Source organism: Echeneis naucrates, chromosome 2 (genome assembly GCF_900963305.1).
Source record: "Echeneis naucrates chromosome 2, fEcheNa1.1, whole genome shotgun sequence".
Lineage (NCBI taxonomy): Eukaryota > Metazoa > Chordata > Actinopteri > Carangiformes > Echeneidae > Echeneis > Echeneis naucrates.
In genome coordinates, this window is record NC_042512.1 from 7859952 (window position 1) to 7877377 (window position 17426).

General features: G+C 41.9%; 1 protein-coding gene, 1 long non-coding RNA gene and 4 other non-coding genes across 6 annotated transcripts in view; 2 read left to right on the forward strand and 4 right to left on the reverse strand.

Annotated features, from left to right (window-relative positions):
* Positions 1-738: 738 nt before the first annotated feature.
* Positions 739-17426, reverse strand: part of LOC115057552 (NLR family CARD domain-containing protein 3-like) — a 61918-nt gene continuing 45230 nt past the window's right edge. Inside the window, 4 exon segments of the mRNA XM_029524710.1 lie at positions 739-1824; positions 2194-2240; positions 2318-2491; positions 3205-3378. Coding sequence (XP_029380570.1) covers positions 1292-1824; positions 2194-2240; positions 2318-2491; positions 3205-3378 — 928 coding nt within the window. The 3' untranslated portion in view covers positions 739-1291.
* LOC115055463 (uncharacterized) lies at positions 5632-7317 on the reverse strand. The gene is made up of 4 exons (XR_003841687.1): positions 7256-7317; positions 6576-6743; positions 6405-6453; positions 5632-5641 (listed from the first exon to the last, which is right to left on the reverse strand). It is a non-coding gene; the product is annotated as an uncharacterized LOC115055463 (long non-coding RNA).
* trnat-agu (transfer RNA threonine (anticodon AGU)) lies at positions 13987-14060 on the forward strand. The gene has a single exon. It is a non-coding gene; the product is annotated as a tRNA-Thr (tRNA).
* Positions 15142-15213, forward strand: trnad-guc (transfer RNA aspartic acid (anticodon GUC)). The gene has a single exon. It is a non-coding gene; the product is annotated as a tRNA-Asp (tRNA).
* On the reverse strand, positions 15665-15737 carry trnar-ccu (transfer RNA arginine (anticodon CCU)). Its single transcript has one exon. It is a non-coding gene; the product is annotated as a tRNA-Arg (tRNA).
* Positions 17095-17166, reverse strand: trnaq-uug (transfer RNA glutamine (anticodon UUG)). Its single transcript has one exon. It is a non-coding gene; the product is annotated as a tRNA-Gln (tRNA).

The window sequence follows — 17426 nt, forward strand, 5'->3', positions numbered from 1 at the left end:
AGAAGTGAAAAAGCCTCCTAAATGTGGAGGGAGGCCGACTCTGTCAGAGAGCAGTGTGCATTCTAGCTTCCTTTAGCTGTCAGCCTCTGATCATCAACTCTTCAGCTTCTATGACTTCAACAATTCCTTCTGAATGCAGTCTGAGGCAGTGATTGTGAAACTTTCATTCAGACAGAGATCCCACATTCAGAAGAAAACAGCCACACACAAACAAAGTCATCATGAACAGCCTACATGGAGCCTAAATGAAAAGAAGCAGGAACTAAAGTGTGAAAATAATGATGAACAAAGTGTCACACAGAGAGGCTGCAGCCTGGTGTGGACTATAACGTCAGAAAATGGATCAGTCTGTGACACGGAGCACTAAAGTTGGAAGGCTGAGTTCAGCTTCAGCTTCTTTCATGTTCTCCCTGTGAAAGAAAGAAGGTGAACATGAGCTTGATATGAGAACACAGCAGTGTGCATCATGGTGCTCATGTTCATATAGAAAGAAGGAGGAAAAGCAGCAGCTCTGGTTTGCTGTTTCACTCCCTTTCCCTCCCCGCTATGAGCTGTCACTCACCCACAGCACATACTGTAGACTGGTTCACAGTCAGACTCATGATTCATGACTCATTGGTTCAGAGTGGAACTCATGAGTCCCAGTTCAGCAGCAGCACATTCACACACTGAGCTGAGAGTCTGCTGCACGACTCCGCTAGAACATTATTGGACTGTATTACATCACTATATCAATCATTTACACTTTATTTATACAACACTTTTCAAACAAATAACAATGTTGCACAAAGTACTTTACAACTTACAAAAAAAAAATAAACAACATTCTCCACCCAGGCCAGATCATTCGCACACATCCACTCACACAGTCACACTCAGATTAAAATAGGATGTTATGTTTGTTTTAAAAAGGTTTTTTTTACATTTGTTTTTAAAAAAAAGTTATTCAATACACTGAAAAAAACTAAACTAAACAAAACACACCTTTCTGGACATAAATTCTGCTGTTGCAATGTCTTTGAGTTCTGCTCTTTCAGCATCCTGTTGTTTATTGATTCTTATAATTTTTTTGCTACCTGTGGATAAAACTGAGAATTATTAGAGATGGGAGAAAGACAGTCTTTGACCAAAAGCTCAGAAATGTATCAACAGTCCATGTAAACTACACCCCAGAGTTCCGCTTTTCAGGAACACACTGACATTTAGACAGTAAAGTCCAGTTCTGTCTCCAATCTGGAACTGATGGAGACTCAAAAGCTGAGAAATGAAGCCTCTCATTTTTTTGTATACTTCAACACAACTTCCTCAGAGACACTGAACCAGAACAGATCCTGAACCCAGGATAGAGAGGATCAGTGAATGTGGTGTTGAAGGTGTGGAGGTGGATCAGTGAGTCAGAGGAGACTCTGTAGAAGGACAGAGAGCCAGCAGGACAGTCCACATACACTGCTACTCTGTGAGAGACAGAGGAGGAGGAGGAGGAGAGGGATGTTCTTCAGTTGTTGTGACAGACAGAGTAACCACCATCAGAACAGATCAGACTCCAGGACTGATCATTTCTGCCAAACAAACAGTCAGCACCGTGTCCTTTCCTTCTGATTCCTCTGTAGCTCACTGAGATAAAAACCAGTCCACTCCACTCGACCTCCCAGTAACAGCGACCAGTCAGACCATTTCTACACAGCAGCTGAAAACAGTTATCAAATCTGTCTGGATGATCAGGATATGACTGATCCTCTGCTACATGTGTCACCTTCCTGTTGTTGTCAGACAGTTTGAGGTTTCTGTTGATTGTGTTTTTCTCCAGTTCCAGTTCACAGACATCTGATGGAGAGAACAAGAAACAACAGCTGCAGTTTATCATCTGTTCATTTATCAACAACTTTACTGAAAGTGAATCATTCAAACTTACATTTCATCACCTGTGAATAATGTTTGACTACATTTAAATGAAAAGCCAACAATCCAGTTAGAACATCAACAGTTACTGAACATGAGAGTCAAGATGTCAGCAATGTTCTGCTTTTTTTCTGCTGTGGAGTCAAAGATGACGGCTGATGGAGATCCACATCAATAAACACATGAAGTGTTGATCCTGAATGAAACTCATCTTTGTACTTCAGTCAGAAATGTAAAAATCTAGTGTAACATGAGCAGCTGAGTTTTCATGAATCAAAGTGAAAACACACTCACACTTCCTCGGACCAGGTCTCAGTCTCTGTGGTCCACCATGGTCCACCCTGGAGGAAGAAACAGAGTCAGGATCAACTTGATCCACCATCAAACATGAAGCAGAGTTCCTCAGAGCTGTCCAGACCTGAGAGTGTCCAGTCTCCAGTCTGGATCCTCCAGTCCAGCAGACAGAAGCTTCACTCCTGAGTCTCCTGGATGATTGTAGCTCAGGTCCAGTTCTCTCAGATGGGAGGGGTTGGAGCTGAGAGCTGACGCCAGAGAAGAACAGCCTTCCTCTGAGAGCAGACATCCTGACAGACTGAACACACACATCAAGAACACAAACAAAAACATGTTATATGAATAGGATGTCAGATGAAAGAACAATTGAATAAAAATGAGCAAAGGTTCACTTTCTACACTAGTAGAACATCATGTCATCTGCTCGAGTGTAGTTAAAATTAAGCAGGCAATAACTTAAGAACAGAAGTGATCAATAATAGATAATCAAGTCTTGCAGAAGGAACAACAAGCACTCGTGAGCTGCATGAATTAAACTAGCTGCCATGTTTTAAAGAATCAGCAGAACAAAGACACCCTTTGAAGGAAAACCCAGAGACAAACAACAGCAGAGAAACAACAGCTTAAACACAAACACACTGATTAAAGTAAACACACAGTTGCTGTCTCGGTTACACAAACACTGCATAGTGATGCTCTATGTTCAACCAGGTTCATTCATCCACAGAGCTTCATATCAGCAGTCCACTCAACCTCTGGTGTCTTTGAGCCCCTTAAATATTTTCCTGAATGAGAACTCCATCATCACAACTGTGACAGATGCCAAAAGCAGCAGAAAGGTTGTGTCCACCTCCCTAAAAGTAAATGATCCTCAGTGAATATGGAATTCACCACTGGAGGATTCAGCATTCACCATATGAAATATAACCACTTTCATTAGCGCAGCTATAATATAATGAAACGTCACAAGAATTAAAAAGAAAAATTCTTGACAAAAACATGAACTCTGACCTGAGAGTTTCCAGCTCACAGTGTGGACTCTTCAGTCCAACAGACAGCAGCTTCACTCCTGAATCCTGCAGGTTGTTGTTACTCAGGTCCAGAACTCTCAGACTAGAGGACTGGGAGCTGAGGACTGAGGACAGAGCTTCACAGCTTCTGTCTGAGAGGTTACAGTCACTCAGTCTGAGGAGGAATCAACAAAACAATATAAGTGATTAAAAAAAACTTGTTTTTTAATCTCAACTAAAGAAAAATATTTAGTTGCTCTAGATGGATTTATTTGCACTTACAGAACTTTGTTGGAGGCTTTGACCACTGGCAGCAGCCTCAGAAGAGCCTCCTCTGAAGCAGAGTATTTCTTCAGGTCAAACACGTCCAGATCTTTTTCTGATGACAGTAAGATGAAGACCAGAGCTGACCATTGAGCAGGAGACAGTTTATCTGTGGAGAGACGTCCTGATCTCAGGGACTGTTGGATCTCCTCCACCAGAGAACCATCATTCAGTTCATTCAGACAGTGAAACAGGTTGATACTTTTCTCTGGAGACAGATTCTCACTGATCTTTGTCTTGATGTACTGGACTGTTTCCTGATTGGTCTCTGAGCTACTTCCTGTCTGTGTCACCAGGCCTCGTAGGAGAGTTTGGTTGGTCTGCAGTGAAAGACCCAGAAGGAACCGGAGGAACAAGTCCAGGTGTCCATGTGGACTCTGTAAGGCCTCATCCACAGCACTCTGGTAGAGAATTAAAGGTTCAGGTTTGTTCCTGAACAGTTTTGACCACAGGGAGGTTGTTTGTTTTTCTGCCATCAGATTGACTCCAGAGTTGATGAAGGTCAGATGGACATGAAGAGCAGCCAGAAACTCCTGAACACTCAGATGGACGAAGCAGAAGACCTTGTCCTGGTACAGCCCTGTCTCCTCTTTGAAGATCTGTGTGAACACTCCTGAGTAAACTGATGCTGCTCTGATATCGATGCCACACTCTGTCAGGTCTGATTCATAGAAGATCAGGTTTCCTTTCTGCAGCTGCTCAAAAGCCACTTTTCCCAGAGACTCAATCATCTTCCTGGTCTCTGGACTCCAGTGTGGATCTGACTCAGCTCCTCCATCGTACTTGACCTTCTTCAGTTTGGACTGAACCACCAGGAAGTGGATGTACATCTCAGTCAGGGTCTTGGGCAGCTCTCCTCCCTCTCTGGTCTTCAACACCTCCTCCAGAACTGTAGCAGTGATCCAGCAGAAGACTGGGATGTGGCACATGATGTGGAGGCTTCGTGAGGTCTTGATGTGGGAGATGATCCTGCTGGCCTGCTCCTCATGTCTGAACCTCTTCCTGAAGTACTCCACCTTCTGGGGGTCACTGAACCCTCTGACCTCTGTCACCATGTCAACACACTGAGGAGGGATCTGATTGGCTGCTGCAGGTTGTGTGGTTATCCAGAGGCGAGCAGAGGGAAGCAGTTTCCCCCTGATGAGGTTTGTCAGCAGCACGTCCACTGAGGTGGACTCTGTAGGATCAGTCAGGACCTCAGTGTTGTGGAAGTCCAGAGGAAGTCGACACTCATCCAGACCGTCAAAGATGAACACAACCTGGAAGTGATCAAAGCTGCACATTCCTGCTTCTTTGGTTTCAGGGAAGAAGAGATGAACAAGTTCCACCAAGCTGAACTTCTTCTCTTTCAGCACATTCAGCTCTCTGAAGGTGAAGGGGAATGTGAACTCTATGTCCTGGTTGGCTTTGTCTTCAGCCCAGTCCAGAGTGAACTTCTGTGTTAAGACGGTTTTCCCAATGCCAGCCACTCCCTTTGTCATCACTGTTCTGATTGGTTGGTCTCTTCCAGGTGGGGGTTTAAAGATGTCTTCTTGTCTGATGGTTGTTTCTGCTCTGTCCTGTTTCCTGAATGCTGTTTCAATCTGTCTGACCTCATGTTCCTCATTGACCTCTCCAGTCCCTCCCTCTGTGATGTAGAGCTCTGTGTAGATCTGATTCAGAAGGGTTGGGTTTCCTACTTTAGAGATCCCCTCAAACACACACTGGAACTTCTTCTTCAGGCCAGATTTCAGTTTACGGTGACAAACTTGAGCACGACTTTCTGAATAAACAAAGAACAAATAAGATTAAAAACTACAAGGTTGATGTTTACGTCTCCTAAGGATGTAGAGTATGATCATATTTTTTTCTGTCTCCTGAGACTTTAGTAAATATCTAATTGATCCATCATGTTAAATCCTCTTACTGCTCCGCAGACAGTCAGCCAGCTCCTCCTGCTTCATCCTCCTCAGGAAGTTCACTGTGATCTTCAGAAATGCCTCTCTGCTCCTCCTCTGCTCTTCATCCACCTCATCATCCTCATTCCTGATGAATTGTGGGTAATCTGGACTCAGAGTACTTTTGATTTTCTTCAGCTCGTTCTTCACAAAACAGACGATGTTCTCCTCCAGCAGCTGGAACACAATAACATCCTGTGTAAAGTTCCCTCTCAGTATAAACTGATGGATCAAAGCATCAGATCATCAGTCAGCAGAGTTCAACTTTAGCTGCTGCTGTATCATCTGCTGCCACGTCTCTTTCCAGAGCTACACAGAAAGATTCAGACCTGCTGACTTCACTAAACTAACTTCACTGGTGTAACTTACTAAGTTTGACTTTAGATTCTGACAACACAGAGATCCTGATCATCACATGAAGACCAAACTGATACAGCCCTTCAACACATCAACTTAGGAAGTGAAAATTCAGGGCATTAACTGTGACTGTGGCTGAAGATGGATCAGACCACCTGAACTAGTTCACTGATGAATTATTCCATCTTTAAACCCTGTAGAGACAGAGTCCATGGAGGTCCAGGACTGAATCTGATTAACTTTGGTCTTTGTTATTGAGTCACAGCTCAAATTTTCTGGGAAACAACTAAATAAACTTTTCTTTAAGATTCACTGTAGATGAAGAAGAAGGAGCAGAAATGTTTTGTAAAAGTCTCCAACAGACCATATTCATACAGAACATATCTGTTGAGGCTGATGGATTATTGCTCTGTGGTGAACTACAACTCCCAGTCCTCTCCCACTCTCTCCCACCCCAAACCTGTTCAATCCCAATTCAACTCCTGTCTGTCACAGAGTAAAGCTCTACTGGTCTAAAGAGTGCAGCTTCAAACTCAAGTCTTTGTTGGTGTCTGTTGTAGTCACTGGATGAACATTTACACACCATAAATATGGAGTCCAGGTCTGTGTGATGATGTTTGTCAGACTGAACTCTGAGGAGAAAAGACACAAACACACAGTTTGTTCCAGGAGTTTTCTATGAACACCAGAGAAACTGATAGAAAAGCTTTGATACCTTTAATGAGTCAAACAACAACAAATGATCAGCTTTTACCTTTTTTCTTTGATAAAATCATCCATAGACTGATCACTCTTCATGGAGACACAGCTGGATACTGCAGACTGTTGTCCCCCCTTAAAGTAAATAGGACGATTCATAGACCAATCACTCTTCATGGACACACAGCTCAGTTCAGGAGAATCTGGTCTTGACTTCTGGTTGCTAGAAGAAACAGAGTTGACATTAAAAGTATTAACCAAATAAATGGGCAGAAAATTATCAATTTAAAATAAATCAGCCAAGTCCAGCTTTCACGAAAGTGAAGTATTTTGCATTGAGTGTTACTGACATGTGCAAGTCAAATAATAATAATAACAACAACAATAATGATAATAATAAGAAGATGACGACGAAGAAGAAGAAATATATCTCTACATGCAGGCAGCAGAGCAGCATTATGGTTAGTGCTGTTACCTCACAACAGCCATGTCCGTATGTCTGAGTGTGAGAGTGGCAGATTGTTTGTCTCTGTCTGTATCTGTGTGTTGGCCCTGTGATGGACTGGTGAATATAAATGAACGAATCTCCACATCCTGGTTGAGTTCCCAATGGAGACAAGGATAAAAAAACTGAAGCAGTAAAAAAATGTAAGTGACAGTGAGAGTGAATGATGATGGAGCAGTGATCTGAGTGCTGAGCTCTGACAGATGGACAGTTAGAGATCCTCATCTCACCTCTGAGCTTTGGTCTGACTCTCATGTTCCCCACACAGAGTGGTTTTAGAGGGAGGGGCTCCCTCCTCTCTGTCCTCACACTGATTCATAGCTGAGCCTCCACCTTCACACAAACACAACAAAAAGATTCATTACAACAGGATTTACATCACAGGACACATAATCAGCATAACTGTAACCAACAACAACATAACCAACAACAAACTGTTTGACTTTTCTCTCTCTGTGTTGATTTCAGTCAGAATCTGTTATAAACAGAGAACATTCCTGATTCATGTTAATCCCAATCTTCAATGTTATACTTTGGCATTCACACTAAATTTTAATAATAATAAATTAATAAACCTTGACATAGTTATGATCACCATAGGTTGGCACATTTGAAGGTCCAGAATTTTCATGAAATACATTTTTGAGGGCCAAATGATTCCTTCAGAAGCCAAGTTAAAAAAACAAAAACAAACAAATGTTACAACTAAACCAGTCTGACCTGTCAGGAAACCTCAGACTAGGGGAGGTGGTTCTCTCATCTGATAAAAACAACAAAGCTTAGACATTTGTTTCTTTGACACATCATTTAAATACTGTGCAGTCAGTCTAATCTGTCAGTAATTTGCAAGTTTCAGAGAAATGTATCTCAGATCTGATGGTACTTCTTCTCTCTGTCCACTAGAAGATGGTATCTGACTGTAGATTGTGTTGACAGCGCTGTGATTTAATTCATGTCACCTTATTGAGCAAATAACTTGTGACAATGTAAAGATTTGCCTCAATTGATTCCCAACAATAAAAACAAACCTTCAGTGCATTCACTGTATCTGGAAATGCTCAGAGTGGACCATTAACAGGAAGAGTTAAATTTACTGATCCAAGTTCGTCCAAAGTATCGTACAGTTCTGACATGTTTGTTCTGTCATGGCTCAGCTAGGAAATCAAATTCAGCCGTATCAAGAAAGTTGATAAAAATTTCTGCTTCACTTAAGATTCATTTTTGGTGACCACTTAAACACCTTTTAAAAAATTAAATCTGTTTTAACTCTGGTGATTTAAATTCTTGAGCTTACTAAGTCTAAGAACCTTACTTTATATCAGAGCAAGCACAAAGTGAAGGAACTATTCACTACAAATTCCAGATAAAATATTGATAGATTCAGTCTGTAAATAGGAAGAAAGGAAGGAAGGTAAATAAACATGTCTACTGTTGTCAGCTCAGTGTGATCACAGTGATCCTGTTCAGACATTTACAGATTCTCACCTGCTGAACTCACTTCAGGGAGACTTTCTGACACTTTCCAGCTTCATGTGAAGAGAAGAAGCTGCTTGTTCTCCCTCATCAGTCCTGGTGTCTGTTTGAGCTGAGGAAAAGTCACATCCTCATAACTTCAGGGTTCAATTATTAAAAGCTTTAGTGAGGTGAAAACTGTTCTCACCTGTGTTAGAAACCAAATCAGTGCCAGAGGACTCTTTGGGATGGTGCTGTGATTCTGCAACAACACCTCTAAAGTCCTGACCCTCAACTCAGCAGACGATGATGTAAATGTGCTGCAACAATGTGAATTTCTAAGCATGGATAAAATTTTAAAATATCAGTAAGCAGTTAAGCGTCTGCGTGGTTTCCTCTGGGTACTCTGGTTTCCTCCCGTCGTCCAAAGACATGCATGTACAGGTTAACTGGCGATGTTAAATTCACCGTAGGTGTGAGTGGTTGTTTGTCTCCGTTTGTCCTTATGTGTTGTCCCTGCAGTGGACTGGTGACCTGTCCCCTTGCTCAATGTGAGCTGGGATTGGCTCCAGCAGCCAGCAACCCGGATACGGATAAAAGCGGATGAAGATGAATGAGAGTGAGTGAGAAAACAAATCATTCAGAGCCAACAACAACAACTATGTCATCCCGAGTTCGACCAACAGATGGAGCCATCAGAAATCTGAATTTCTTCATTACTTCAATCTCAATATTTGTATACCTCAGTAATTGTCAAAGAGGACAATAACATGTAATGAAGAGGAAAATGATGTACAAACAAGACAAAACATAAATGTCCAGGGGCAAGTGTTTCCTATTTTTTTGTATTTTGTTGTTTGCTTCAACTTTAAACCGACATCTCTTTTCATCATCACCTGCTTCTCTGCTGTTTTAGGTTTAAAAAAAAACTCTCCACTTCCATGTCTTTTGGTTTTGTTATTAAAAAGCAACAGAACTGAATCAATGCTTTCAGGAGACACAGACCTTGAATGTTACATATTTTCAATCAGTGTTGTCATGGATTAAAGTGATAAACAATAAAAAAATATGTTCCGAAGACATTATTGTTGGCTCATCTTTGATCTGGAATAATGTGGAAAGATTTGACATTAATGTTACTGAACCAGTTTTCTTCCTCATTACAGGAAACAAACATGATGTGATGAAGTTCTACTATCTGTCCACTAGATGGTGATAAACAATGTGGGAACATTTTACACTAAATCAGTCACAGTGTGGAAAAATCAAACAGTTTGTGCTGAACAAAACTGGTCATATTGAAGTGCTGCCTTTGTTTCTTATTTTTTTCTAAATGTATTGAAAAATGAACCAAGGAAACTGAAGTCAAACTGAGTTCAGAGGCCTCTTAGCAGGTCGATCAGTTCTGAGGAACCTCCATCAATAAACTCAGAATATAATCACACTGCTGCCAAATGTAACATAAACTCTAAATCAACAAGTACAATGTGATCACAGTGATCCTGTTGATCAGAAATATACAGATTCTCGCCTGCTGAACTCACTTCAGGTTGATTTACACACATTCCAGCTTTGTGTGTTCAGAAAACATGCTGCTACTTGTTCTTCACTTCCTCATAACTCAACTTTTCTTCCTCCTTTTAAAAAACAAACAGGATGTAATGAAGTTCTACTATCTGTCCACTACATGGTGATAACCAACACACCTCAATTGACTGGTTTGTATTTAGTTTAGTATTTTTCTTTAGGAAAAATTTCATGATTGTATAAGTAAGCAAAAAAAGTTAAAGCTCAATTTTACTGAAGAGGAAACAATGATTGATCAAACTGACAAAAGAAAACACACATTTTTTGAAAGCCCAAGTTCTGACCTAAATGAAACAAGGTGAATGGCAGAAAGTAACTTTAGAAGAGAACACTGTTAGTCCTCAGCGACAGATTGTTGGGGGAATGAAAAAGAAGCAGTCTGATTTAAAGCTGCTGCCTAGAAATACATTACTGCTCACAACATTAGTGTGCGATGCTGCTGGAGGAGGAGAGGGGACCCTGCTGCTCTCTACACTTGATGATCTATCCCAATCACACAGAATAATAATCTGACTGATGTAGATCATGCATGTTTCTGTTTATTTGTATAATGATCCTTATCATCGTTATAATTATTAAAGTGTATAGTGACATTTACTCAGGATAGAATTATATTCATTCTTATTAGAAAAAAAAATCTTTTATCACTTTGTCTATCTTCCGGTCTTTTTGTCATGTTCTTCAACTCTTCAGCAGCCCATCTCAGTGATGGATATTAAAATGGATATGTAATGCACCAGAAAGAGCAAAATTTCAGTTGAACTAGTTTAACCTGTCTAAAATACATGCAGGTCACGCCGCCCTGGAATGTGGTAAACTAACTTTCTGTTTCTCACCAAAAACGAGAAAAAACATAAGAGACTACGCCTTAGAAACGTAAGTTGAGAACTTGGCCGATAACCCACAACAGTAGATAGAATTTACCAATCAGGAACAGGCCACGCTCAGGCTGGACCTCCTTCAAGGAGGAACAAACCAGTCAGTATACAAACTCAAACACAAACAACTTCAGATCAGATCACCCCTGGCTTTTCCTGGTGCACTGTTGAAGTGTATTATGTGATCTCCGCTCTCTGCAGAAAGCGCTAAATAAAATACTCTTGTTGATTCAACATTCTGACTCCTCAGCGGTGTTTTGTCATCTCCCGGCCCGGCTGAGATAGCAACAAAAGTGCGTCTCAACAGTTAGTTAGTTAGTTAGTTACTCTTCTTTAGTTAGTTAGTTACTCTTTTTATATATCTTCTTTATATATCTGAGAAGGTAGCTGGTTGAAAATGATCATCATGGTCTCAGATATGAGCATCAAACTGTTAGTTTTCAAATAAAATTTGTAAATATCAATTGCTAAAAAATATGTTTTCAAAAGTTGTTGATCCAAACACAGTCTGAGCTCTCTGTGGAAAACTGAATATGACTTACAGTAAAATCTGATTCCAGAGCAGCTCTGAACTTTCTGTATCAGGTAGATCCTTCATCCTTTGATACTATCAGACATTACGGTCTGTTCTCAGCTCAGCTGGAGTTTTTCTCTGTTCGTCAAAGTGAACTCTGACCTCCATGTCTCAGTGTCTCAGTGTTACAGAAGTCCACTGTGAGTCTTCGTCCCTCCACAGTCCACAGGGACAAACTGACAGTGAAATAATAATAATGTTAACACTCACCGGCCTCAGCCTTCAGTTTCCCTGCTTCTGCTCCGACAGCTTCAAAATGGAGGCTGAACTCTGAACACTTTTCCTCTCTGCTGCTGCGGTTACTGGAAGTCAGGTGGTCCCATCTGAGTGTGTGTGTGTGTGTGTGTGTGTGTGTGTGTGTGTGTGTGTGTGTGTGTGTGTGTTTCCTCTGTTATGGGTGTAACCGGATTCCACTGGATGCGGAATGTCTCCAGAACTCCTCCGTACTCTCACCGATAAATATAAAGAGAACCAGATGATATTTATTGGGTCAAATCAGTAATTTATCATCCCTCCACTTACTCCTGCTTTGGTATTCCACGCTGCATCCTTTTTATGGGTGTCTTTACCGGATGTGGCGGATGATGGATTATTCTGTCATTTGGTCTCCTCGTCCATGGAGTCAACGGGATGACCTGTTGATTTCAGGTCTGTCCCCGTCCAGGTGTGTTTTGTTTTTGAAAATACACTTCGTATTATTTTCCGTCCCGCTCGACCTGTTCTGAGAGTCTGTTATGGGCCGTTTTCCGGCATCCGGAAATATTCGGACTCTACGTATCTGTTACTCTGCTGATCTGCTGCGGAGGGCTGCTGGATGCAGAAGCTGTTCCGGAGCTGTGACGCAGCGGAATTGGGGGTTAAATCTTTGGAGCTGACGGCTCCTTCAAACAATCTACCCCACGAAACAAAACTTTATTGATTCAGTCTGGTCAGCAGAATATAACCTGATGAAATCAGCAACATTAAACTGATGTTTCTACATGAATGCATCACTGATTCTAAAACCATAAACTGAACATGAATCCAGCACTCAGCGTTACAGCAGCACACCTCTGTTACTGTGGAGCTGTGTCTCTTTTCTACTTTATTATAGATGACAGAAAAAAACTCCAGATAAGAAGCGGCTGTACATGCAGTGACTAGTTCTCCTGCTCAGGTATCGTCTCTCAGGGCGTCATGTGTGGCTCAGTTGGTAGTGTGGAGGCCTGTAGAGGCTAACAGCTGAAATCCTGAGGTTGCTGGTTAAAAAAGGTCATCCTTTTCATCGGCCTCATCCACGGTGATGAGTCTGCCGACAGACAGGAGGTGACCACTGTTGTATCACTTGGAGATCACATGGAGAGCAGCTGTGTTTTATATTACAAGCAGCAGAGTTTCTAACATAACACATAACACATAAGCTGAGAATCAAACACGTTTTTAGTGGCTCCCTTTCGTAGCTCAGTTGGTAGCGTGGAGGACTGTATGTGATTTCCAGCGCCTTGGACTGCTCGGCCACACTACCACACACATTAGTCAGCTTCACTGCAATAATGCCACATGTCTCACATTTTCTAACTCCTCAAAGCTGTTTCCAAATGTTTGGAGCAGAGAATGGCAGAAAAGATGTCCTTGAAGCGTCCCGGACACACAACCAGTCAGCGTGCAGCATCCAACCTCACAAACTCTCAAGTCCAGCTTCTTTCTATATTGGCATATAGTGAGCCAATAAACAAAAAAAAGTAAGACTTCCACCTGGAGTCTATCTGATGCCCACCAGGGGGGCGGGTCCATGGTTTTTGAAAGAAGTCAGATTGCATTGAATGGGGTTTCAGATGAGGCTTTAAAAAAACTGAAAGATACTTGATCAACAGGTATAACTCAGGGTGCAGCTCCTACATTGTCAGTTTCTGTAGTGGAGTAGTTGTCATGGTTGCCTCACATTTAAAAGGTCTTTAGCACAAAACTGAGCAGAAGCAACTTTGTTTTTCGATTGTGTTTCTGCAAAGGAACGGAAGTCAAAGTCGACTGCACACTGTCTCCGCCTGTCACATGGAAGACTGTGGTTACATTCCCCGATGGGGAGGAAGCCCGTCTTTACTTGTACAAAAGTTTAGCATTCCTTTCAAAGACGTTGCATCCTGGCCGACTTCAATTTGGATTTCCATCAGTGGGACTAGAATGTCTGTGACATGAACTTGGTTGTCTTGCAAGCGTGTTTAAAGTGCTCTGAGCCAAATATGAATCAGACAGTAGTCTACATGTGATTCTTAATCATTATTGTAGTATATCAGTCTGGTTGTGTTAACTGCAGGATGGTGACAAGTGAAGCAAGCGCAGTAGTAATTTTATGGCTCATGCTGTGTTTGGGAGAAGGAAATTTGGTGATTGACTGCTTTTCACAGGAGACAAAATTTGGTAAGAGTGATGATGATCAGTTACTTATGTTGAAATATTTTAAGATCCTCTGTACATCTTTGGACTTCAGCGTGGTGCTGTGGCTTAGTTGGTCAAGGCGCCTGTCTAGTAAACAGGAGATCCTCGGTTCAAATCCCAGCAGCACCTCAGTTTAAGGTTGTTGAGGAAAAACTCATGTAACTTCATCTGCAGGAGTTCCATTAAAATTCTCTGACCAGTCAGTTAATTGCACAGTCTTCATGTCTCCCTTTGGCACATCCTGATGTTTTGTGGAAGAGGTGAAACCAAACCAGATACTATCCAACAAAAACAGCTGAGGACAGTGCTGTGGACTTCAGCCGATAACAGGCTGAATGATTTCACAGCCAATGCTGTCAGCTGGTTAAAGCGGCCTGTGTTTACATCCCATCAGTTCCTTGTTGAAGAAAAAAAAAAACTATTTTTGGGTTTTCATCAGCTGTAGGTTACAATGATCAATATTAAAAGAAACAAACACACAGTGACTTTTTGCTCCATCACTGAAACAGGAAAAGTAATTTCCACCTCCTGCTTTGGAGCGTTATAACAGCTCTGAAGCAAGCTGAGCTCTCTGATCTGTACAGGTGAGCCATGAAGGCCAGCACGCACTTTGGCCTGTGAGCTGTGAAGCATCGGACACAAAGACACACAAAGACAACACATGATGCCCTGAGAGACGACACCTGAGCAGGAGAACTAGTCACTGCATGTACAGCTGCTGAGTTTTTTTCCAGTTAAATTTTGAAATGATGATTTCATCAAGTTATATTCTGCTGAAGAACTCAGTTCTCAGTTGATGCTCAGTTATCTCCATCTAGTGGACAGATGGTAGAAGTTGATTCCTGAAAAGAGGAAGTGACTTTTCCTCAGATCAAACTGTTGAAGGAGAACAAGCAGCTTCTTCCTCACTGACTCACTCAACTGGATTTGAGCCTCTTTCTCAGGAGCACACACAGAAAAAATAAGATTTTCTATTCCAACAATATTCGTGATGTCCTCGTGTATGAATGAATGTTTCACTGATGCACAACTCCACAACGAGACTGTGTGACGTCACTGGAGATCAAAGGCATTTCCTGCCTTTCATTGATCTCCCACGCGACACAGATTCACACGTCACTCTCTCACGTTCGCTCCAAATGAATGAGTGCAGTCTCTGTAGTGTAGTGGTTGTCATGTTTACATCACACACTAAAAGTCTCTTCGCAGCTCCTCGTTAGTATAGTGGACAGTATCTCCGCCTGTCACGCGGAAGACCGGGGTTCGATTCCCCGACGGGGAGAGCACGTGTGTTTTTCTATAATATGTTATTAACCAGAGTGATAGAAGTAAACAAAATGGCCACACACCCACAGGACTCCGTTGTAGCTCATGAACCACGTGACCACCCCGCAGTGAGATCAGGGAGTGTCGGGACTCTTCTCTCTCTGTCTGTCTGTATCATGTCAGAAACTCTGAAACACTCTGAACTTCTTTAAAACACGGTGGATTTACTGATATGAAAGTGTCCAGCGGTCCATGATGGATCATTATAGAAAGATATCAACTTCAAATACATTGTTGAATATAAACACAGAAATTAAAATAATCATCAGCAGCTTTTTTCTAATGTTAAAATGAATGAAGTCAGATCACAGACTGTTGTGTTGTTGATGTCTGGTCCTCTGCTCCAGGTGGAGAGTCCTTCAGTTTGTGGAGGATTTCACGGGGGCTTTGTGTGCTTTGCTGTAAACCACCCCAGATGGGACTCGAACCCACAATCCCTGGCTTAGGAGGCCAGTGCCTTATCCATTAGGCCACTGGGGCAGATGTGACAATAAGTGAATGGCTTCGAAGCCCACCAGGGACCTGCTCTGTTTAGTTTAGTCCCAGACAACCCCTTCTGGTTCCATGGTGCGTCTGATTTCGGATCAGAAGACTGAGGGTTCCCTAACTGTGTCCATTTTACAGAAACCTCTGCTGCTTGATGCTGCCTTCATCCTGATGAATGTTGAAGCAATGAAATATGACAAGAACAGACAATAAACTGACAACAGGACATTAAAATGGGCCACACTCAGACCCCACATGGCCCAAAGGACAAGGTGTTTAGACCGAGGCTTTGAGGCCCTGGCTAGACAAGAGAAAATGTAAATGCACGGTCCTGTGTTTAGCAGAAGGAAATTGGTGAGTGCCTTTTCATAGGAGACAAACTTTGTTAAGAGTCATGAGAGTGAGGCACTTCTGTTGGCTACAAGACATTATGGGCTCGACTGGGATTTCAACCCAGGACACTTCCTGTACTACAGCTTTTACCGCAATGATCAATATTAAAAGAAATAAACACTTGAAATATGTCACTGTGTGTAATGATGTCATAAAATATATTATTTTTACTTTCTGAATGGAATAAAATGAAATAAAACAAATCTTTGATATTATTTCAGTGTAATCACATGCACCTGAAATGGGGGGCTGTCTGATAAGCAATTCACTTTGGAACAGGTCAGGAATCAAAAAGTGGTTGAATATATTTATGTTATAGCTTTTTGAAGGAATGAAATAGTTCTGTTTCATCCCTTTTACAGTGATTAGTAATCTGTCACTGATTCCATTTTAAAGTAACTTCCCCAACACTGTACGACGGTGCTGACTGCTGCAATAATGCTGCCTTTAATAGAAGTTTAGGAACATTTGATGAAAGAATACATTTTGATGATGATTGGAAATGTCTGTTTATAGTTTATCACTTGTTAGGATCCCCGTTAGCTGTCACTGAGGCAGCAGCTACTCTTCCTGGGGTCCAAATGAAAATGCAAATCTGCAGTCAAACAGGTTCAGGTAGATGCAGAGTCCGACATTAAAACAAACCACTTTACCATCAACCTCAGCTGCAGTATACACATTACACTTCCATTAACAGATCCTCTGTATATAGATGTACTTCAGAGTGGTTCTGTGGCTTAGCTGGTCAAAATACCTGTCTCCTGGGTTTGAATCCTCTACCACTGAGCTACATCCTCTTTGGACCTTTACTGAAGCACAGAGGCTCTGAGCTGCTGCAGCAGGTGAAAAGAGAAACTGTTTCATGAAGCCTCCTCTCTGCTCAGGGGTGGATCACTGTTTTTGGGGAGAGTGGAGTTACTGTTATATGTAGTCACTATCCCACTAAATCAGAAGACAGAGGTTCCACCGAGACTTGAACTCAGATCACTGGATTCAAAGTCCAGAGTGCTGACCATTACACCATGGAACCCTGCTAGGTGCTAGTTTGAGGTTCCAGTGTCGAGGGATGTCACTGATGGAGCCAAACCGTCTCCACTTCTTATATGGTGAATGTGTGCTTCTGTGGTTTTTTTTCTTTTGCAAGAAAATGTAAAATGTTTACTTCTTCTACGATACAGATACAGACGTTTTACGTTTACTGCAGAGATGACTTTCTGCTTAGTTGAGGTGATGAGGAGGAACTCCACTGAGAGCGAAGCACTGCTGGGGTATGAATGCAGGATGTCCTGT